General features: G+C 48.2%; 1 protein-coding gene across 2 annotated transcripts; it reads right to left on the reverse strand.

Moving 5' to 3' along the window:
• Window positions 1-8,234: 8,234 nt before the first annotated feature.
• On the reverse strand, window positions 8,235-20,359 carry LOC134492103 (zinc finger protein 70-like). Of its 2 annotated transcripts, none has more exons than XM_063296261.1 (4): window positions 20,242-20,359; window positions 13,591-14,514; window positions 10,824-10,941; window positions 8,235-10,198 (listed from the first exon to the last, which is right to left on the reverse strand). In XM_063296261.1, exons 2-4 carry the CDS (start codon window positions 14,386-14,388, stop codon window positions 9,336-9,338), a joined length of 1,779 nt encoding a protein of 592 aa, XP_063152331.1. In that variant the 5' UTR covers window positions 14,389-14,514; window positions 20,242-20,359; the 3' UTR covers window positions 8,235-9,335. The 2 variants fall into 2 exon arrangements, with proteins under 2 accessions (XP_063152331.1, XP_063152332.1); XM_063296262.1 differs by lacking the exon at window positions 20,242-20,359 and adding an exon at window positions 16,980-17,072.
• Between the last annotated feature and the right edge of the window lie 2,636 nt (window positions 20,360-22,995).

A 22,995-nucleotide genomic window follows, 5' to 3' on the forward strand; every position in this document is an offset into this window, starting at 1 on the left:
GCCGTCCACACGAGCACGGGGAAAACTCCGTTCGAAGTAGTCTCGGGGCGCGACTTCGTCCCCATACCGGAGCTACCTCAACCCCCGGAACCCCAGGTGGACGCTAGCGACTGGGGACGGAAGATCGCAGAATCATGGCCAATAATCACGGCGGCGCTGAAGGATGCACAGGCAGCCTACAAAGAGCAGGCCGACAAGCACCGGCGCCAACAACCGACGTTCCAAGCGGGGGATATGGCCTACCTATCCACCAAGTTCCTAAAGTCAACCCAACCCTCGAAAAAACTGGGGCCTAAGTACATCGGGCCGTTCCGAGTCACCCACATAGTGAACCCGGTAGCAATACGCTTGGACCTGCCACACAACCTACGGAGACTCCACCCGGTGTTCCACACCAGCCTCCTGAAACCGGCAACCACCTCCCGATGGCACCCAAGCACGCCACAGCCCTCACCGGTGATGATCGACGGGCAACACCACTTCGAGATAAGGGACATACTCGACTCCCGCAAGCAACGAGGAACTCTACACTATCTGGTCAGGTGGAAACACTTCCCCCACCCGGAATGGGTGGCGGCGCACAACGTTAACGCGCCTGACCTAACCAGAGCATTTCACCGGGCATACCCCGACAAGCCACAACCAAGGTCAGCAAGCCGTCCCCTGCAAACCCCCCCCCGCAGGCCCCCCCCGCCTCCCGTGCCCCAAGGGAAAGGGCCCCCCCCAAGCCCGCGACTTGGGTGGACCTCCCCCCCCGGGACTCACTCCCCCCGCCCCGGGCCCGCGAGGTGGTGACAAGCGTTCGCCAGCACCCTCCCCCCGCCCCCCGGCCGCGGGGGAGTGGCAAGCAAGTCAACAGGGCAAGCTGGGGGCAACGCCCAGGAGATATAACAAAGGCGACGCACTTTAAATGGAAAAAAAGAAGGGCCCTACCTGGAGCTGATAAGCACCCGACCAGCCACGCCTCTCTCCTCGCCGAACTGAGCCAAACAAACAGGGTGTGGCTGGAGCATGCGCACGCCAGGATGTGACCCGGGCATGCGCACCATGGACACACCCTGGGAAGGCACGTGGTAGAGGGAGGAGCAAAGGGAGGGGCGACAACTACTCCGGCGGGAATTTTGAAAAAAAAAAAAAAAAGGTGCCGTTTTGACAGCTCCACCGGAAAAAAAAAAAAAAAAAGGAAACCGGGGGGGAGCACTATTCGGACAGGGGGCAGTATGTCATGAGTGCCATTGAGCTGAAGTCATCAGCGCAATGGCACACATGACAATAGCAAGGAAACAGGAGAAGGGGCTCAAGATAAGTAGCCATCAACTCACAACGACTAACGGCCAACAAACAATAACTAAACGGATCACGGAGCACACCCGAGCCATCAGCGCCAATACAACGGGGATCCCCCAGCTGACAGCAATCACCGGATGAATAGAAAACCCGATGATGGGCGATCCCGGAACGCCAGCGGGGCCTCACAACCCCTCACCCACCGGCAGGGCAACGTATTGGACAAAGGGGGGTGACGTGACCGCGAGTGAGGGGGCGCTGACCGGCGCGGGGTATTTAAACCCCGCACCGGCGCGCTCCTGTCACTCTCAGCTTTTTTCTTCCGACGCTGTAACTGCGCTGTGAATAAACCAGAGCCTGATCCATCGAACCAGTGTCTGAGTATTATTCAGAGGCAGGCAGCGCATGACAGGCAGAATCTGTTCTCTCTGGGGGAAGGCACAGCCTGATTCCTGGAATGACACACAAAACACAGGAGTAATGTTCTCAGCCAAAGGGGAGGTGTTGGAACGGCAATTTTTTTTTTTTATTGATCAGAGAAGTATTTTTCTAACTTTTATCAGTCATATTTCCAGGATGGTTAACAGACAACAAACCCTAAAAAATTAAAGTATATATGGGGTCATGGAGAAGTTGCTGGACCGGGAATGGGAAGACCTCATTTCTAGTCCCCCCTCAGCCACAGAAGCTCCCTGGGGCACTTTAGGCCAGTCGCTCCCATTGAGCCCCAGAATCTGGGTGCTAATTTGAAGGATTGTGGCGGCCCGGCTGTTTTACTGCGATGCTTATTTGTTTTATTTGTCTATTTATCAAATTTGTCACCACCCATCTCCTCCCTCCAAAGGGACTATTGTAGGTTTTCAAGCCAATGGACGACGTGGAAGTGTTTGTCGCTCAGAGTCTGTTCAACTGGAGTGAAGATAAAGAAACTAAATATGTTGTAGGTTGGTATGGGGGGAAAAAAATACACAGTGAAAGATTCTCCCACTGTTGCTATTGAAGATTAGAGGGCTAGGCTGAAGGAAAAAGAAGCTGGCTTTAGGCAACCCGAGATCTCCTTAACTATAATTGTATATTGCACATTGGCTGAGTTTGCCCACAGAGGGCTGGATTCACGGAATGCACAAAGATCAACCGTCAATAACATTTTGGATTAATGTTATGCGTGAATCTGGTTAGAAGGATCTATACCAACCCTGTACTGTATTAGATTACTGTGGTAAATTGGAGGTCAAGCAGAGCCCTGGAATCTAGCCTGCAACAAGTTTTTAAGTGTAGCCTTTGGTGAAACCATTGTCTTTATATTTCAAACCGGAAGCTACAGTAAAGATCAGGTTTAGGCGTATCATATGACGGGTATCTTGATGCTGTTAGCTGGGAATCAGACAGTTGGTTGTGTTGCCCTGAAACTCCCACAGGCAAACCCCCTGCAATTGTCCTAACAGTCAGAAATCACGCTGAGACGAGGAATAGGTCTCTAGTGTTTATTCCTGCTACATAAGACAGAATCCTAACAAACTGAAGAAGCGTGGGAAAACCCAGACAGGTAAACCCCAAAAGTCAAGGCGGGTCTGATCTGTGTCTCTTTGAATGGCTGCTTAATTCCTCAGTACTATGCATGCGTTTTCCCCCCTGGATAGAGGCCCCCTCCTGCTCGCCATCAGTACTCATGACATCAGTCTTGTCTAATATTGTGCTACTTAATAGAGGTGGTCTTCAGATGGAAGCAACTGACTGACAGTCCCTGGGCTTGGAAGCTAAGCAGAGTTAGACCTGATTATGATTTGGATGGGAGACCTCCAAGAAATCCCTGGGTTGGGTTCACTAGGACAGTGTTTCTCAACCTTGGCAACTTTAGGACTCCCCCACAAAGGAAGAAGAAAACGGTTAGTAACTTCTACACAACTCAATCCATATTGTTGTCAATGCTGCTCTAAAGAGACTAAGCAGCACCACTCAGTGTATAAGCCTTAGCTCAGGAGTCAAAAAGTCAAGATGGCAGCCACTGTCGCAAAATTGGGTGTGACTCACTTAACAACCACCTTGCTTAGTGGCAGAAGTTCCAGTCCCTGTTGCGGTCATATGTCAAGGACTACCTATGCTGGCTGGGGAATTCTGGGAGTTGAAGCTCACACAACTTAAAGCTGCCAAGTTTGAAAAACACTGGTTTAGTGGGCAGTTAAAATAAACTTCAGAAGCAAGCAAGCAAGCAAGCCGTGGCAAAGCGCTTGCTGCTGCTGTGACATTTACATGGATGCTACAGAATAGAGTCAGCCAGAGTTTAGAGCATTTTTAGCTTACATAGAGAGATTAGGAATTGCAGTCCAGATAATGTTGGTTTGGCTTTTGAGCCAAAAGGCACCCCATAGCAGTGAAACTAAAAACCTTTTCCTCCAAACTTTCGAGTTTCCCCTTTCCCTGTCTCAGTGTCAGATTTTAAAAAATGCAATTAAACTCACACAGACTTTATGGGATTTATTCCTCAAGTTTGATACTAGAGAGTCAGCCCATGGCTGTGTTCACTCAACAGGTGAAGCAAATTTTACGTGGTTAATTTAATATGCCACAATTGGCCGGGTTCACCCAAAGCGCACTGAGTTTGAGTTGGCACGCCAAATTAGGCCACAAAGAAGCCAACCGCGTGATGTTTTAGCGGATTGTGTGAAGCTGCTCCGAGGCTGGGTCTGCATTGTTATTCCTCATGGTGCAGCTGGGGGAGAAGCTAAGCTACAGAGACGGCTTAACTCACTAGAAATACGACTCGTGGTTCAGTGTGTTGTGTGAGCCAAGTTGCATCGTTGGTTGATAATTAAATGCAATGCGGGAACCCGGTTACGTGCGTTCGTTAAGGGAAACCAAGCGTTCGTGGTTTCAATGAGCACAGGTTGGGTCACTCTTCATTTTTCTATCTCTGTGGCAACTGAAACGCGCGGTGACAGCCTCAACTTCCGGTTTGGCATCGCTCGCGGCTATTAGACCATAGAGATAGAATCTTAGAGTTGCTCTCGTCACCTTCGACTTCCGTTGCGGTCAGGAATGGTCAAAGCCCTCTCGGTTATAGAAAACAGAGGAGTGAATCTGGTTTCGGGGCAGGAAAGCAACTTACCTTGGAGTGTATTTTGGAGCTGGGGTGCATTTTGCAGCTGTGGCTGGGGAGGCGATGGCAGGGCCATCCCATGCCTACTTGGAAATAAGTCCTATAAGTCTCAAGGGTGCTTTTCATTTCAGATAAAGTTGCACCGGAGTACAATTTTGCTGGACAATCCTGAACTCTGAAGGAAGCCCCACTGAGCTCAGTGGGATTTAACAAAGTCAGTGGGGCGAGGAGACTCAGGTTCAGAACCCCTCCTTGACCACAATGCTCCACTATTCAGGCTTTTTCAACCCAGCCTACCACACAGGATTGTTGTTGACGGCAAAATTAAGGGAGAAGCATCACTACAGTGACCATACATCCTTTATTATAAAGGACAGTCCTTTATTTCAGAAAGCTGTCCTTCAGATTTATTTAATCTTGTATTTTCTTGTGTTTTGTTGTTGTTTTCCTTTAGAGATAAACATTTTTTTTTAATCCTTATGAACCTCTTTCAGATTTACCCCCTTTTCAGGTTTGTCCTTTATTTTTTCCAAGAAAATATGGTCACTGTAAGCATCATGCATATGAGCTAGGCAGGATAGAAATGTGGGGCATCATAAATAGCAGATAACGGTGCTCAGGATCTTGTATTTAGACAGCTCGAGTCTCCAGGGCTGAGCATCTCTTTCAGGACCCCTCTCCTCATTAGAAGAGTGAGCGACTAGGATTCCAGAATGACCACATAAAGGCTGCCAAAATCCAGGTGATTGCTAGAAGTTAGCTTGTTTGCAGCATAGATGTTATGCCTAGGAATGGCCTCTCCTAATCCATGGTTGGCTTAAGTTAGGTTTGTTGAGTCAGGCCCAATGATCTCTTTTCCTGAGATAGGCAGCTGAGAAATCTCTTCAGACTTTGAGCCATTTCAGTCAGGTTATCAGGCCTCCTAACTAAGTGCAATTTCCTCAGAAAGAAGCTCATGAAATTCTCAGGTGCCATCTTCCCAGCTCTGTTGGGTCCTTCCTTGGTGTTCTCTGAGCTTGGTGGTTTATCAGCAAATGTTTCGTTGCCAGGTTAGGTAACGTCATCAGTGCAGGGGGGAGCAAAGTGCTGGTTGGTAATAAATTGTTTTATAAAGCACAATTGCCTGGCTTCAGACATTTTGTCCTACTGAGCCAGATTAGAACCCTCTTTTATTGAATAAGCCACAATCACCTGGTTTGCATATAATTCTACACCACAGTGGCTAGGTTTTCACCACACATATGCCAGAACCAAATGTAGCATGTTGTGTGAACTGGCCACTATCCCAGAATCTGAAAAAAACTGCAACACAACAGAGACATTGTCCCTTGTCAACTATGTCCTGTTCTGTGGTACCCTGCTGCTGTCCTCAAACTGGCATCCTCTGAATTACAACTCCCGTTACCCACCATTAGCTTAGTCAGTAGCTTTTTGGATGGAAATAGTGTAAGCTGTAGGCCCAGGATTTCTCAAAAGACGCTTCCAGGAAGACATAACTGCATGGCAAAAACAGGTGGGCTTAGCATAGGAAGAGAACAGACTGATTATGAACTTTTACTTAAAAAGTATTCAAATTCTGCTTCTCTTTACCATGTTCCTAAAGCAACAGCCTCCATAGGGGTGCTGGAAGAGGCAAGATGTCATTCAAAGCTTCCACCATCTTGCTCATTTTGAACCACACAGACACACACACACATCATGGAGGCTGCTGCCTAAAGCGGTTTATAATCAACACAAAAACAGCTAAATCCAGTCTGGAAAGAATCCAACAAATATTAGGTGTGTTACTAGCTGGGGAAGGGTGGCATAAAAAGGAGTTCTGAAAGGCACATGAAAGAAATGTCAATTTTGAGGACTGGTGCAGCCCAGAGAGAAGGCAATTCCATGGCACAGGCGCCATTATGGAGAAGGCCCTGTTGTGTCATGCCATGCAGCAAGCCAGGACCCTCTGCATTGAAATGGGGGGGGGGTGTTCCTCCTGGCAGGCTCTTGGGAGAAGAGGGAGATTGTAGTTTTCTCAAAACGCATCACAGGAGGAAGGAGAGGAGGATCAAACTATTTGACGACTCCATCTTCCCCTGCTTGTTCTTTTGGGGCATGCTTTGTCAAACTCTACCATTTCTACTCTAGGTCAACTCCCAGAATTCCCAGGAGGAAGGGATTGATCCCTCGAAGACTGCCTTTTGCACGTGGCGGCAATACAAAGGAGCTGAGCAGGGGAGGCACGGGAGGGGGGATGTCAAGTTAGAGATCAAACCTCCATCCTTCTCCAACCTGGCATGCTTGGGAATTTGGGGGCATATCTTCCAATATTCCCGGCCAGGGAGGCCGAACACAGATACAGAAAGCTCTTTTTATTGCTGTTGCCTTTTATTAGCCTTTGGGGAGAGCCAGTTTGGGGTAGTGGTTAAAGGCATCAGGCTAGAAACGGGGAGACTGTGAGTTCTAGTCTCGCCTTGGGCACAAAAGCTGGCTAGGTGACTTTGGGCCAGCTGTTCTCTCGCAGCCCTAGGGAGGCAGCAGCGAAGGCAAGCCACTTCCGAAAAATGTTGCCAAGAAAACTGCAGGGACTGGTCCAGGCAGGCACCACAAATCAACACTGCCTTGAACGCACCAAAACAAACTTTTGGATAGCAATTCCCTGTGGTTTTTAGTGCATTGCGACTCTCACTCCCATTGAGCTCCCCGCAGAGATTTTGGAGAAGGGCCCCCAACCCCCCCTTTTAGTTCCACCCAGCAGAAAATGAGGAGGGCCATTGACTCCCTGCCAGTTTTAGGTAAGCGACACCCAACTGTGATGTCAGCCCTGAAGCTGGCTTAATTGCAACCCGGCGGGTTTTTTTTTAAAGTCTCACCTCTGTGCATGAAATGGACCCGGCCATTTTGCAACCCCCCTCAACAGCACCCTCTACCCACCTCCAAATGTTAAGCAAGTCCACCTGCTACTGAGAGGCACCTGGTATCACAGTCATCAGTCGTTCTGCAATTTTCATCTTTCAGCATTCTTTCACCAGCATCCCGGTAGGTCATCATTGTTGTCCTTTCCACCCATCAGTTTAAAGTCTTTACCAAAGGGCTGGTATTATTTTCTTTTTTCACCATCTGGTGGAACAGTCTGTTGGGTACAACCCTGACACCCACCACTCCTGCATCACCTCCTTTTCTTCTGCAACCTTAAAAGGAGGAGATATGGGATGCTACCACTAACCCTTTTCCAAATTCTGAGTTTTGCTGAAATCGTTAAAGCCGTATCTCTAGCCCAAATCCCTCCAGGTGGTACAACAAATACAGCAGAATAGGACCACCACTGCTAAGCTTAAGTTTGTCCTTTTTTAACCAAGAAGCCAAAGTGTTCACTTCTTCTAAGGGCAAGAAGGTGCTAATTAGACCTGCAGGTCTCAAACCCTTCGGGTTTATGCTCCCACGGACCATCTGAAAATTCCTGGGGATCTTAACTGACTACTAGAAAAATGGTGTTTCGATTCATATGTATCTTGTATTTCTAACACAGTTTTCTCCAGCACTAATATTACCACCAAACCACTGCCTTGTCAGGAAATTAATGAACTTTCAGCAGGAGCAACCTTCTCCAACCTAACCCTCTTCAGACCACTCCCAGGATCCCCAAGCTGAGCTACAGCTCTGCTGCATCTTCTGTTCTTGACACAGACCAACTCTGCCACCAGAACAAGAAACAAACATAAATGCAGGGCTAAGAGGTGGGATCCTGAATGGTTCCCCAGCCTTTCTGCAGGTCTCCTTGGATAGGCTTCATTAGACCACAGGGCACCCTGGGAGTACATGAGAAATAACTCCCCCGGTACTTCAAATGAGGCTGTGGACACCAAAATCCAATTTAGAAAGACTTTATTAAACTTGGACGAAAGAGAGATCTGAAGAGAAATAAAGCAGGGTGCAGTATAAAAGAATGATTAAATAAAGTAGCTTCTACAATGCCTATATTGAGTCACTATAAGCCAAGGTCCATTAACTTGCATCCGACAGCATGGATCTCCATGTGCGTTAAGCCAAAGACAGAGAGAAAGAATAAAAATACCTGCTATTACCTTGTGGTAAAGGGGGAGTGGGGGGAGGTAAGGAGGACTGAAAGGAAGTGGGAACCCCACCCATCAGGAGCTGGCAAGAACGGGCTGGCTGAACCCTCCTGAAGGGGGTTGGCCCATTCATCCTCGCCAAAGGGGACGACAGACAGGTAGGCCCTTGACATGATGTCTCCAACAAGCCTCTTCCCGAGGCCAAATTAATAGCTGCGTTTGGGCCACAGCCATTTGCAGTAGCTGCCAGATACACCTCCCCTGGACATGTACCATTTTTCCTGATAGGGGACAGCGCTTTAGGATGGAACCGAACTGAATTCCATTCCACGGCCAGAAACCAGCTCTCTTCAACATCCATACCGCACGCCCCCCTCCCAAATGCCAGGCCCCAAATCAACACCATGTGTTGCTCGGGAGAGGGGATCACGAAGAGCAGCAGCCCCCAGCAGTACACTGAATGCTACCACAGGGACAACCCTGGTCCAAAGCAGGGCAGCCAAAATGCTCACATTAAACTGGTTATAGCGTACATGCATTCAAAACGTGAGTAGTGCTATTCATTAAATCAACTCACTTAAAATATAATCCAATTTTTAAAAAAATCTAAGAAGTAAGGAAAAGGGAAGGGGGGGGGAAAAGGAACGATGGTAATAAAGACAATCCATCATATTCACCTTCATACGATCGAGCTACCTCCCCAAAGTTACTGTTTTGTTCCTGTTAAGCCACAGAGCCCTGGAACTGACCAGGAAGGTACGAAGCACATCGTTCTTTCCCTGGTGGGGAAACAAAAACTGTTAAGGTGGGAGAAGCGCTTTATGCCTTCTCGTTGAAACGAGTCTCTTCATGCACAAGGAGTTTTGATTTCTGAAGGAAGTGCTTCCCGTCAGTACTCATACCATCTGCCTCCGGGCGTGGATTTTTTCATGCTTATGAAGGTTGGAGCGATGGCCAAAGCATTTGCCACAGACCATGCAACGGTACGGAGTCTCCTTCGTGTGGGTCCTCTGGTGCGCGACGAAAGCCGATTTGTCCCGGAAGCTTTTGGGACATTCCGGGCACTGGTAGGGCTTTTCTCCCGTGTGGATTTTCTCATGCTGAACCAGCCCGGCGTTCTGGGAGAAACTTTTCCCGCACTCCGCACAGTGGTACGGCCTCTCCCCCGTGTGGGACCTCCTGTGTTTCCGAAGGGAAGAGGCATCGCCAAAGCTCTTCCCGCATTCCACGCAGACGTACGGCTTCTCCCCCGTGTGGATCCTCTCGTGTACGATGACGTTTGCCCGGTGCCGGAAGCTCTTCCCGCAGACTGAGCAGGGGTATGGCTTCTCTTCGGTGTGGATTCTCATGTGCACGTGGTAGGCTGAGGTGTTCCGGAAGCTCTTCCCGCAAACGGGGCACTCGTGCGGCTTCTCCCCCGTGTGGATGCGCTGGTGCCGGATGACATCGAACTTGTGGGCAAAGCTCTGCCCGCAGTCCACGCAGTGGTACGGCTTCTCTCCCGTGTGTGTCCTCTGGTGAGCCAAGAGCCCACTTTTCTTGTTAAAGCTCTGCTCGCAGTCCGGGCAAGGGAAGGCCTTCTTTGGCACGTGGCTTTTCTCGTGCGCGGTGAGTTGCGAGCGCTGGCTGAAGCTCTGCCCGCATTTGGAGCAGATGAAGGGTTTCTCTCCCGTGTGGATGCTCTGGTGGGCCACCAGCACGTCGATCCCGGAGAAGCTCTCGCCGCAGTCCCAGCACGTGTACGGGTTCTCCACCGGAGCTGGAAAAGAAACAGACGTGCCTGCTACTTTATCCGGGCCAGTCTGAGAGCGATTCTCGGACACGCCCATCCAGTCAGGATTCCGGGGTGTGTTCTGCTCCGCCCTTCCAGAGAGCGTCCAGGGCATTTCAACTCTCCCAGGATTTGGGGGGAAACTCCTCACTTTCCAAAAGGGCCTCTCGGCAGCTGCCTTACAACGTGCCATGCCAGGGAGACGGGAGGCCTCCCAGGGAAAGGCACAGACCAGGGTCAGACCGCTGGTAGCTCCAGCCCAAGGCTTCTTGCCACTGGGAGATGCCAGGATCTTCTCCCATGGGCCCAAAGTGCCAGGGGCAGCCCTGGATGATCTAACCAGTTCCACATTGGCCTCTTACCCAAACTGCCAACCGCGTGGCAGCTCAGACAGACTGATAGTATCAAAAGTATTTTACGTGGAAATTGGTTTGATGATCATCCAGCGGGGCAGCGGGAGGGGAATTTTTTGGTTTTAACAGAACGAGTGGAGCAGCGATGTCACGGCATCACTGGATTGGCTAGGAAGTTTGGGGAAGAGCTCTGCCTTTCATGCTAGCTTTTTCCCCCTTTTCCCCTGCTGTTTTCGGTCAAAAGGCCGGGAAGTTCTTACCTAGTAAAGGGACGTCCTCCTCTTTGTTCTCTCTGAACATCGGCCACTCGCTGGACTCCATTGGCGCTCCTTCGGACCCATGGAAATCAACAGTTGCCTCTTTGAAGGGCCACAGACCCTAAAAAGCAGCAAGACCAACAGAAAACAGTAACAAAAGGAATGAGTGAGAAGTAACAAGGATCTGGCCCTTCTGGCCAGCCTAGCTGTACACCCAGTCCTCAAATGTGTACTTAATTGGGGAAACAGGGCCAGCCCAGATACACTGGAGACCTGCATATCCTGGACAGTGTTTATTCTACTGCCCAATACGCAGTACAGGTAGTCCTCGCCTGACAACCACAATTGGGGCCGGAATTTCAGTTGCTAAGCAAAGCAGTCATTAAGTGAATCCAACCTGATTTTACAACTTTTTGCAGCTGTCGTTAAGTGAATTACCACAGGCGTTTAAGTGAACCACGTGGTCGTTAAGCGAATCATGCAGTTCTGCATTGTTTTTGCATGCCAGAAGCTGGCCGGGAAGGTCAAAAATGGCGATCATGAGATCACGGGACACTGAGACAGTCATAAACGCAAACCGGTTGCCAAGGGCCCATATCACGATCACATCACGGCAGGGACGCCATGACAGTCGTTAAGGGTGAGGACCAGTTATAAGTAGGTTTTTCCAGCACCATCATAAGTCCGAACCATCACCAAACAAATAGTTATTAAGCGAGGACTATCTGTATCTGTATTGTCTAGCATCTCTACAGCTGGATAGGACCCCCCCAGAAGCTGCTAAACTCCAGGAAACTTCAGTGAGCACAATCCAGGCTTAGGGATGGAGTTCACAAACATCTGGATGGCATCCTTTTCCTTATCCTTCTTTTGAGATGTTAGGCAAGGCCCCCTTTTGATGCTAGAAGGTGGCAAGAACTTACTGGTGGTCTCTGATATAAAAAGCTTTGCTTTCTACTGCTGAGTTGCTGACCTTCCTCAACGTATGGAACAAGAAAGCAAAACAGAGCAGTAGCCCACATGGCTCAGGATGTTTTCTCTCTACGCCCATCCAGACATCCTAGGACTGCAACTCAAGAATTCCCATTGAGTTGGGCTCCTCAGTTGGTGGCCATTTTCCAGCATCTCAGAATGGCTTTTCTCTTGCCAGGAAGGAGCCCTGAACTCTCCAGGCCCAGGAGGAGCTCTCCCACCCTCTCATGCTTGAAGGTGATTTCAGCGGGTGCAGCCCCTCTCAAAACCAAGTCCCCTATTCTCCCCGAGCCGTGTTTCTGAGCCTCAGCCACTTTAAGATGGCTGGCTGGCAAGTTCTGGGAGTTGAAGTCCACCCATCTTAAAGCGGCTGAGGCTCAGAAACACGGCTCCCTGAGGCACACGTCCAAAACCACACATGCAAAAAACACAAAGATATTGGGAGGGCAGACCTTACCTTTAATGAAAGGAAACTTAATTCTTCTTTATCCAAATCTCTCCTTTCATCTGCTTGTTTCATCCTTACGAACATTTTCCACCAAGGTTTCCCAAATAGGACAGCAGAAGCGGCCTGTAATTTTCTACAGCCTGCCCCCTCCCTGATTCAAACCTGCTGTCTGAAACTTTCCACGTGGGCTTCCCTCTCATTTTCTGAAGGAAGCCCTCAAAACTTGTTACCTGTGGTCCTGAACTTAGTGGCATCTTCCCAGGCCTACAGTTGCATTAATCTTTCATTCCTGTCATTCCAAATAAATTCCAAACATTCTGGAGAGACCAGACCTTCCTGACTGAGGGTGAGCAAACTTTTTTAGCCTCTGTGCCCATCTGGAACTTGAAAGTATGGTATGGGAAACTGTACAAAATGGCTGCTGAAAAAAGGTCTTTCCTATTCTCAAAATGGCTGGAAATTCAATGGCCATGGAAAGATGTCCTCTTCCAATCCTGCTTGCAGCTAGTCCTCGACTTAAGATCGTTCGTTTAACAACAGTCCGAAGTTACAACAGCCTTGGAATGGGTGCTTTGTGGCCTGTAAAGCACTTCCGAGTGCCGCAAAATGTTGCACTATCACCCCGCAGTCACATGAAAGCATTTCGGGAACTTGGCAACCAGCTCGCATTTACGACCGGTCGCAGCATCCTGTGATTGTGTGTTGTGACATTTTTTGCCGTTTCCAAGCAAAAAATGCCCATCCGGGAAGCTGGATTCACTTAATGACCCATGATTCATTTAACGACCATTGCAAAAATGGCAATAAAATTGGGTCCAGTCACATGGTGACTCGACTTATGACAACAACTTACGAAGGAAATTCCAGTCCCAGTTGTGATAGTTAAGTCAAGGACTACCTGTTTCCCCCCCCCGCCCCAAACAGGCACGCACACTTCCAAACTGAACACTTAGGCGTAGAGCCTACGGAAACAGCTTTGAAGAAGGTCTGTGGCAGCCATTATAAAAGCATCAACTTTGCCCAGATGAACAGGAGTGGGGTGAGGAATAAACTCAAGATTGGCCCGCCTTGACTCTCTTAGATACAAGAGGAAGGGAAAGAAAAACGTTGTCAGGCTTTCAAGATTCTGTTCTGATAGCCTAAATCAGTGTTTTCAACCTTGGCGACTTTAAGATGTGTGGACTTCAACTCCCAGAATTCCCCAGCCAGCTTTGAAGCCCACACATCTTAAAGTCGCCAAGGCTGAAAACGCTGCTGCGACCTGTTGCTTCTCTCCAACTAAGTTCTGCTCGCCACGCTTGACATTGCTTCGTCGCTTATCCCTCCCAGGACCCCAAGCCGCCTTCTCACCTGCCGTTCCCGCCGCTCAGTCCCTTGCTGCCGCCCCAGGAAGTCCTCGGCCAGGCCCACGGCCTGAAAGCAAGTCTCTGGATGCCCGGCTCTGACCCAGCTCTGCATTTCCTCAGGCAGGATGGAGAGGAACTGCTCCAGGATCACCAGCTCCAGGATCTGGCTTTTGGAGCGCCGCTCCGGCTGCAGCCAGCGGTGGCAGAGCTTCCAGAGCATGCCGCAGACCTCGCGGGGCCCCTCGGCGTCCTGGTAGCAGAACTGCCTGAAGCACTGGCGCTCAATGTCCAGGCCGGCGGCGGTCACCTCGAGGCCCTCCTCCCCCACCTCTATGAACTCGGGCTTGGCTTTCGCAGAGGCGCTGTTGACGGACTGCCGGGTCTCTTCGCCCACGCGCAAGAGGGGCCGGACCACCCTGTTCCGCCTGCTCTGCGGCCCGAGGTCGGACGTCTCCTCCAGGGGGGAGAGCTCGGCCTCCGAATGGTCGCTTACTTCTGCCTTCAGCAGCGGCTCATTTCCCGGCTCAGAAGCAGGGGACTGCTTGCCCATCAAAAACTTCTCCTCTTCCACCTCCAGGCAACATTCTCCTGGTTCGGCCTCCGGCTCGTGCTTGACGGCTTCCGCTGCACTGCCTTCCGGTGAGTCCTTCGCGCTCTCCGAGGGGATCGCCAGAGGACTTCCAACCGCCTCCTTCTCGGGCTCAGAGTCAGCGTCTTCCTGCACCTCGATTTTCACACCGTCCTCCAACTCGGCATCCAGCTGGAGATCCAAGCCTGCCGGGTTTCTGTGTTCTGCTGCCATGGTCGCTTCTTAATGCCAAGGCTCGGGAGGAATCGTTCCTAGGAGACCCTCCAAGGAGCAGAGTCAACGTTTCTCGGTGATGCTGGTCGCGGAGTGGGAGACTGGCTAGCAAGGGAGCGTTTCTGCCTGGAGGGGAAAAAAAAAAAAAAAAGAATCCAAGAGAACGCTATAAATCAAATTTGGAGCCCAGGTACTGCACCGGACTGCCAAAGTCCTGCAGAATAGGCAGGACCAACCTTATTTGTTTATTTGGGGGCTGGGTTTTGAAGGATTGCAGAGACTTAAGGCATCAATTTGTGTGTCTCCCACTCATGCAGGCAAGGCAACTCTCCCTCCCCCCACTTCGAAATTTGGGTCCCATAATGGAAAACGGTGAAACAAACATGATTAGAGGACCCGCCTAGAACCATGAGACCAGTATTCGAGCCACCATTTAATCATGGGCTCACCATGTGCCTTTGGGCCAGTCACCCTCTCTCAGCTCAGCCTGTTTCACAGGATGGCTGTTACGGGATGGAGAGAAGAAACCCCCCATGTATATTAAGCGTCCAAATAATAGGCAAGACGGCCAATATGGCATTTGCCAGATGTCACAACAGCTAGATTGTGACTGAAGGTCTTAATTTAACAGTAATACCACATCTGGCCAAGCAAACGCACAAAACTTGGTTTAATGTTCAGTATATTTTTACTACTGGATTCTTGTCCTAAACTAGCCAGAAGGAGCGACAATTTTAAATGCCCTTTCAGGATGTGCAAGACTTGACGGCATTGGTCTTCTCAACCTGATGTCTACTGATTTGACTACAGCTCATATCATCCCCAGGAATCATAACCATCATCTGTGCATTCAGTATGAACCCACACAAAACAAGATCAGTTACAAAGCTATCACTTGGTTTCCTGAAGTTTTTGTTAATTAAGCTGGTAAATAGAGGACTTTGAGGTGGCAGCCCTCTTACTTATGGGATTACTTCTCTGATATGTAGCTCCCTCCGCCCACTGCCATCCCTTTCCAGACAGATTGTAATTCCTTTTTAAAAAGAACAAACTAGTTACTGTGCAGACTCTGTGAAAGACTTGTACTCGGTGGCTAGAAAAGGAAGCCTTTTGAGAAACCTTGAGCAAGTGATATAAAGTTGCAAACACTTCACGCATAAGAAATATTTGAAAAAAGAACACAAAAGGAAATGTTCACACACCGGGGCAACACATCATTGCAATGCCTTATGTAACAACGGGATTGTTACACTGAAGTTATCCAGCTACAAAACAGTAATTCTGTGTAACAATCCCCACACCTATTCCCCTTCACTGAATACAATTAGCTACACAGTGTGTTAACTTGTATCATAAACTGCAAGAATGCACTGGATCCCAGACTGCGAAGTAAACGTGCCAGGCGTAGAAGTGAAAAATGGAAGTCATTCTAAAGCTGAAGGGCAAAAGAAACATGGTTGGTGCAGAGGTTCCAAAGGGGGTGATTTTCGACTCAGAAATCAGGAGGCAAAAGCAACACAGATGAAACAAAGACCAAGGATGGAGAAATGATTAAGAAATAACTCTAGGCCTGGAGTTGCTATATGGGGGAATGGGATGGAGGCCCGTGGGGGGGAGGGGTGTGTGAAGAAATTGCAAAGGCAGGGCACAAGGATGGGAAACTTTTAGGGAAATCATCGGTGTGGTTTTCAGACGAAGACCTAGCCAACAGGAACATCAGCATGGCTGGGCAAGATGGGAGGGAGGGAGGGAGGGAGGGAGGGAGGGGTGTCCTGAGAAGCTTGGCAGCTGCAGAGCAGGAAGACTGTGGCTGGGCAGGCCGGTGGACAAATCAGTGGCAAACTGCTGGGAAATGGGGGCGTGGGGTGTAAAGGCCTGATGCTTGCTTTTAGGCACGTGCAAATAGCCGACGGGTTTAACTGATCTTTAGGAAGTGTGAAGATTTTTTGAAAAGAAAAAAAGGGGTGTGGGGGGGAAGACCACGATGCTGAAAGGTTCACAAACCCCTGCTCTATATTGGCTGCTATTTCTAAAAGCAGCTGCAATTTCTAAAAGCACAAGCCACGCACCAACGTTGACAAAGTACACAAAGGGCAAGCAGAGGGAGAAACAAAATGCAGAGTTGATCAAACCGAGAAGGAAGCGCTGGGCACGAACTGCTGTGGTCATCCCTGGATCAAGTTACCCAACTGGCCATCTTCCCTGTAGCTTCCCTTTATGTATCTGAACAATGCTATTATTGCGTCTTTTTTTTCCCCCTCCAGACAAAATATTTCATCTTCCTCACAGGGCACATTCTCAAGTCCTTCTATCGTTTTCATTCCCTTCCCTGAGCCCCCTCGTGCATTAATGCAAAAGAAAATTACCAATCTATTCATAAAATGAAGCTATGCTAAATTTAGGAGCTGGCCTCAATTTCAGTCATTCGACATCCCCCTTTATTGATCCTATAGTGCAGAACTGATTGTTCTCTCCCTGTGTGGGAACAGAATAGGTTACACTGCCCTGCAGCAGCACTAAGGATTTTTCAAAGTAATCCATCCTACTCAACCATTTAAAAAAAAAAAAAAAGGAAAATTGGGTTAGATTACCTCCAGGGACTCTTTCACTCAAACCATTTCCGACTTGAGGTTCTGAAAACTATTCCAAATCATAATAATAGTGACAGTCTTTTAACAGGTTGCAAAGCAGGAATGGAAAAGAGAAGCAAAGGAGGTCTGTTTTATTGTCTCTGCTGAAACAGCAGCTTTTTAAACAGTTACTTCAAGAACTATTCAACTTGGGCTCCTAAACTGTTTCTTTCAGCATCTACATTGGTTTTCCCTTTTCTATCTTCCCTCTTAAATGTTAATCCTTAAAGCTTAATTTTAAGATTAAAGATTAAGTTTTAAGACTCTGTGTGATAGTACAGATTTTTATAAACCACTCCAGGAGCCATTGTTTGCTAAAGAATTAAGAACGTTGCTTAGAGCAAGACTTTTTCCCCAAGAGGTGACATCCCTTAATTCACACTGATACAACTATCTCTCCCAGATAGTTATGCTGGCTGGAAATGATGGGAATTTTGTTCAATATATCTGGAAGGTGCAAACTTGGATAAGAATATTGCTAAAGAGTAATCTGATTTAGACACATGACTTGGCTTCCTTTTCACTCTAAAACTATGCATTTAAACCCAGAAGAATTTTCTTGATTAGGCCAGACTATGGAAAAGCTATCGTTCAAAAAAGAACATAATACATATGTATCCTATTTTGTTTTACAGTATGTTGGAAAATCTGGCTTAACAAGTTTTGGGGAGGAGAATGCTGTGAGCTGTTCTCCCTTGTAATCTGAAGTTTAATAAATGTAGAATTTTATTTATCTCCAGCACTTGGTTTTATATTATATTGCTATTTATGTTTTAGATGGTACACTTTCAGACCTTATATATGTAAACAGGGTACATAAGCTTCACAGAGTTTGTTTTCATTGGAGTGGCAAATAAGCCCTGAAAATACCCCAGACTGCTACAGATTGGTCTTTCAGAAATGCTTATATATGGAAGTGGATCAAGCTTTTTAGACATGCATTATTTGTTATAATAAGCAATGTTACGTTTATAAACCATGGATTTTAACATCAAACTTTACAGATGTTTCCCTTCTTTTGATTCTGGATTTTTCTACACCACACATAAATGATCAAATCTGTGTTCCAAAACAATGGAGAGAATCAGTCAGTTATACCCACATGAAAAGATGCTGTTAAAAGGATGAAGGCTTTCTTTAAAAAATACCAGTCAAAATGAGATCCAAATTAACTTCTGCATCCTGCCCTTTCTGTGGTAGGCCTATCTTTCCATTGAAATAAAAACTGGCTGCCTTCTTGCTTACAGTTTAAAAGGGAGCTGAAAATATTATCTTTTTAACCAGGCCTTACACTGCTGGCTTTTACTGATAAGACTGATTTTTATTAACATGCCTGTAAATTGCCTGGAGCCAATAGGATCGCCTAATTAATTAATTAATTAATTAAATTTATATTGCCGCCCATCTCCCCCAATGGGGGATTCTGGGTGGTTTACAATAAAAAAATAGCTTATTTTAATATGTTAAAATAAGCTAAAACTGTGGGAAATAATTAGAATTCACTGCAGGAAGTTATTTTAAAAACCCTATAAAATCCACTGTAGGGCAATATCTTTTTCAGTATCAAATTGGCACAATATGAAATCTCACATCACCAGGGCTGAACTGCATAAAGCCAGGATTAAAAAGCAGCAAATATAGTATCTCTGAAAAGAACAGGCTCACAATTTTTAAGATTTCTGGTTCTTTCTATTAGTTTGTTGATTTTGACACATCGGCAGGAGCAATGCTTACTAATATAAAAGTATTCAGAAAATTAAGTTACTTCATATCCTTACAGCTGGGGCATTTTAGTTTAGAAAATATAGTGTTAGGATCGGGTTATGAATGACAGTTTCTCATCAGGTGGAGAAACAAGTATTTTCTTTTCCCTAGTTCAGGGTTATAAAAAAACCCAATAAAAATAGATTCAGGACAGACAAGAAAGTGTTCCCACATCTATGGAACAAAGAAAATGTATATGGATCCTCCCCAAGTCTTAAATATTTTTCCCCTCTCAGATCGCTTTTAAAACAGTGAATATTCTGTTTTTAAATGGTTTGTTTTACTTGAAGCACTGATCTGGATGAGAAGCGCCTTTATAGTGCTTTTTAGATTTTTTAAATACTGCTTTTATTTTCTAAGAATGATTTTATACTGGCTGTAACCCATCTCAAAATAGCTTTAGTCTGGAATGGTGAAATAAAACCTCTTAAAACAAAAAACCAAAAAAAGCTGGCTTTTCACATAATGTATTTTTAAAGCAAAAATATCTGGTTTTCTAATGGCTTCTGGAAAAAAAGATTTGGCAAACTTACAGCAAATAAATGGAAATTTCGAAAGTCAGCGACAATGCGCCCGTGAACGCCAGAGGCAGGGGACAGGCTACACCTAGTGCAGAAGAAAGTTATCTTTATGACCCCATGTGCCAGCTTCTCAAAGGTCTCCGCCTGGGCTGCTGTCAGAAAAAGATGCTGAAAGCCCAACGGTGCAGTTAGATAACCAAAGACAACAGAACCTTCTGGGTATTCCTTCCTCTTATGCCTTGTGATGGCAACGCACATTATTTCACTTACTCCAAAACGCAGAAAGCCAGACGTGCAATACTCCAGAGCCCTTCCCTTAAGTACTGACCCTCCCCCTCCCTTTCCACCTCTGCATTAGGAAAGCACCACTGGGCTTTCTCAATGCAGAGGTGGAAAGAAAACCTGCCGCCCACCTAGAGCCCCCAGCGGTGTCGGACTACAACTCCCAGCATTCCCAGCCAAGGTGGTTTGCGGGAGCATCGGCTGGAAACCCCTCGGGAAGGGATCGGGCTGGGGAAGGCGGTGGCCTCGGGTCCGTTATGGCTGGGGGGGAGGGAGGGGGGGAAAAGACGGCGCTGTGGCCCCTTCGCCAGCTGTTCCAAGCCCGGCCGGGCCGAGGCACACCCAGCCCCGGTTTTTGCACGGCCTGAGCCCGCAGCGAGCGCCGGGGCCGGATTCGTGGCGCAGCGGGGGCGAGCCGGTGCTTGGGGCTCCGGCCCCGCTTCCCTCCAGCGAGCTCGGTGCAACCGGGGCGGCCGCGTCGGGTGGCTGGGAGAGGCGGCCTAGCAGGGAGGGAGGCCCCGCCTGGCTCCGGCCCCCTCCCACGTGGGAACGAGGCCTAGGAGGCTGCCCGCCGGGGGCTAAGGCAGATCCTCCTCCGGGCGGCTTTCAATGGGAGGCCCGCCCGCGCCGCCCTGCCGGAGGCCCCCGAGACTCACCGGCCTCTTCCGCCCGCAAGAGCCGCAAATCCCGACTCGGCCGCGGAGGGAGGGAGGGAGCGCCGCTTCGAGCGCCTGGCAGCGGTGGGAGCAGCAGACGACAGACGCCCCGGAGCGGAGGGTGCAGGGGGAAAAGAACGCAAGGGCCCTTCGTCACATCCGGTCTGGGCCGCCTCGCGTTTTTTCTCCGGCGAGGCGCTCTAGGACCACGAGGATTCTCGGTGATAGTCCGAACCGGCGGCGAGAGGCGTTCTAGCCGCCGGCGATCAGTAAAGAAAGGCGGGACCACGCCGCTCGGCTCGGATCCGGACACGTGGAGAAGAGACGGCTAGAGCGGCCCTTTCCCTGCCCTGGGGGAGGTTAACCCTTCCCTCGCCACTTCGCCGATGGACACGCCCTCCCCACACAACCTTTTGGACTACACTGTCCATAAGCTCTAGCAAGCATGGTCAATAACTGGTGTTGGGTGCGGAAAAAATAACTGTTGGGGAAAAGCTGTCTCTAGACCCTGAAAGGCGAATTGCTACCTCTCCCCACTCCTGAATTACTAAACCAGGAGCACAATCAATCTTTTCCAAACCTGGGGGTTGGACTATAGTTCCCATCCTCCCCAGCACGTTTGTGGAAGACACTATTTTGGAAAAACCACTGTGGTCATCACAAATCTGTGGGATGAGGATTCAAACGTTACAAAGCTTTGCTAGCTTTATGCTTCATCCCCACTGTGCAAAACTGAATTTCAGTCTGATCTCCATCACACCATACAATGTTTCTCAACCTTGGTGGCTTTAAGATGGGTGGACTTCAATTCCCAGAATTCTCCACCCAGCCATGCTGGCTGGGGAATTCTGAGAGTTGAAGTCCACTCATCTTAAAGTCACCAAGGTTGAGAAACACTGCCATAGCTTCTTCAAAATGTAATCAAGTTGGGAACAGGCCCCTTGGACGCAGCTTGGGAACAGCTTTGAATCTTTTGACAATGCTGGACCCTGTCAAAGTCAAAGCAAGACTCAAACTATAAACTGCACAACGTGTGTTGACTCCTGGCAACCGCTTGGATGAGTCTCTGAGTTTTCATGGCAAGATCTTTGGAAGTGGTTTGCCCTTGCCTCCTTCTTCCTGGGGCTGAGAGGGAGGGACTGGCTCAAGGTCACCCAGCTGGCCTTATGGCTAAGACAGGACTAGAACTCATGGTCTTCCAGTTTCTAGCCTGGTGCCTCAACCACTAGACCAAACTGGCTCTCAGATAGCACAGTAAAGGAATATCTTTTTTTTTCATCATCCTGTTTTTTCCATAATGGCTAGTCTTGGCTTTGAAAAGCTGAGAAACATCCAGCTCATGAATCCCTGCTAGTTTCATATCTAATTCATATCCAAATCCATTTAATCAAACCTACTGCCAAGTGTCCCAGAAGAGGGCACTAAGGGGCAGCCCCCCCACCCACTCCACAGATCCAATAAGACCGAATAGCCTCCTGGTTGTGAACAGACAACACACCTTTCCTTTTCTCCATTCAGAAACAAGGTCGAGCATTTACTGCTTACATTAAAACAATCATATAAAGATCTACAACCAGATTCACATAAAAACATGAATACAGCTGGAGAACCTTCATGACCTGATTTGTGGACCAGCCCTACAAAAGTACTAACATGCTCAGGCAACCTCTTTTTTTGCGACATCCCCAAAATGTTGCCTTCATCCCGTTCCCAGCCAATGAGTGAGCCAGGCTGAAATTGTTCTTAGCTATATCTCCCCCTTTATTCTGACATAATCCAAGGGCAGCCCCAAGATGTGTTAATTCTGTTTGGCATTGTCACCCATTATTTTGGAGGGAAGTTAGAGGCAATAGGAACAGAATAGAGGCAGCAAATTTCACACTGATATTGACTGGTTATGTGTCATGGTCACTGTCAACTCTTAGTGAGCGCATACAGTAGATTGATCTTTTCCAAGGTGATCCCTCCCAAACCTTCAGGTCTTCCAATGGGGCACTCATCACTACTATAACCGAGTCCATCCCGCTTGCTGCTGGTCCTCCAATCCTCTTTCCTTCTGTCTTTCTCAGCACTAGAGCCTTTTCCAGAGAGCTGGGTCTTCACATAAGGCGTCCGAAGTAGGATAATTTGAGCCTGGTCCTTTGTGCCTCAAGTGAGAACTCTGGGTGATCTGTTCAATGATCTATTTGTTTGTTTTCTTGGCTGTCCAAGGTATTCTCAGAAGTCTTCTCTGTTGGAAGTTCTGGCAAACCCAGCATGCCTCATTTGCATGTGAATTAACATGTAAATTAAGTTGTCCCACAATGCAACTCTGAGGAAGCTGTTTGTTGCCACTCCCACTTACACTTTCTCTCTTCCTTCTTCTCCAGCAGAAGCAAGCACACGGATGTGGGCTGCTCTCCTCCATTCTGGGCACCATGTGGTGGGCCTGGAATTCCCCTTTCTTCCACGCAGCTCTTGGCAGCTGTAGGGCTGAGAGTTTAGGGCAAACTAAGTATTTAGAAAGAAAAGAAGAACAAAGGAACTTCATCTTTTCTACCAAGATGGATGTAGCAGAAGCAACAATAAAGTCAGTAAGAATTCTTTTACTTAACTTAAGCTAATCTGTCCAAGCGTGTGATTCTTTATGCTTGGGAGGGCTGAGTGTGTAAGATCAATAACCTGTATTTCTGTGGCATGCTCACTGAAGCTATCTAAGATAATATTCTTTTTCTGTGCCAGCTTCTCAGCTGTGTTATAAGCTCTGCTCCGTTT

This window comes from Candoia aspera, chromosome 2 (genome assembly GCF_035149785.1).
Source record: "Candoia aspera isolate rCanAsp1 chromosome 2, rCanAsp1.hap2, whole genome shotgun sequence".
Lineage (NCBI taxonomy): Eukaryota > Metazoa > Chordata > Lepidosauria > Squamata > Boidae > Candoia > Candoia aspera.

Bases quoted from the DNA above. Each gene is read 5' to 3' on its own strand.
- LOC134492103 (XM_063296261.1), bottom strand. From the start codon at position 14,388: ATGGCAGCAGAACACAGAAACCCGGCAGGCTTGGATCTCCAGCTGGAT. The intron at 10,942-13,590 runs GTGAGAAGGCGG...GCTGCTTTTTAG, and splicing joins CTGAGCGGCGGGAACGGCAG to GGTCTGTGGCCCTTCAAAGA. The intron at 10,199-10,823 runs GTAAGAACTTCC...TTTCTTTTCCAG, and splicing joins GGAGGACGTCCCTTTACTAG to CTCCGGTGGAGAACCCGTAC.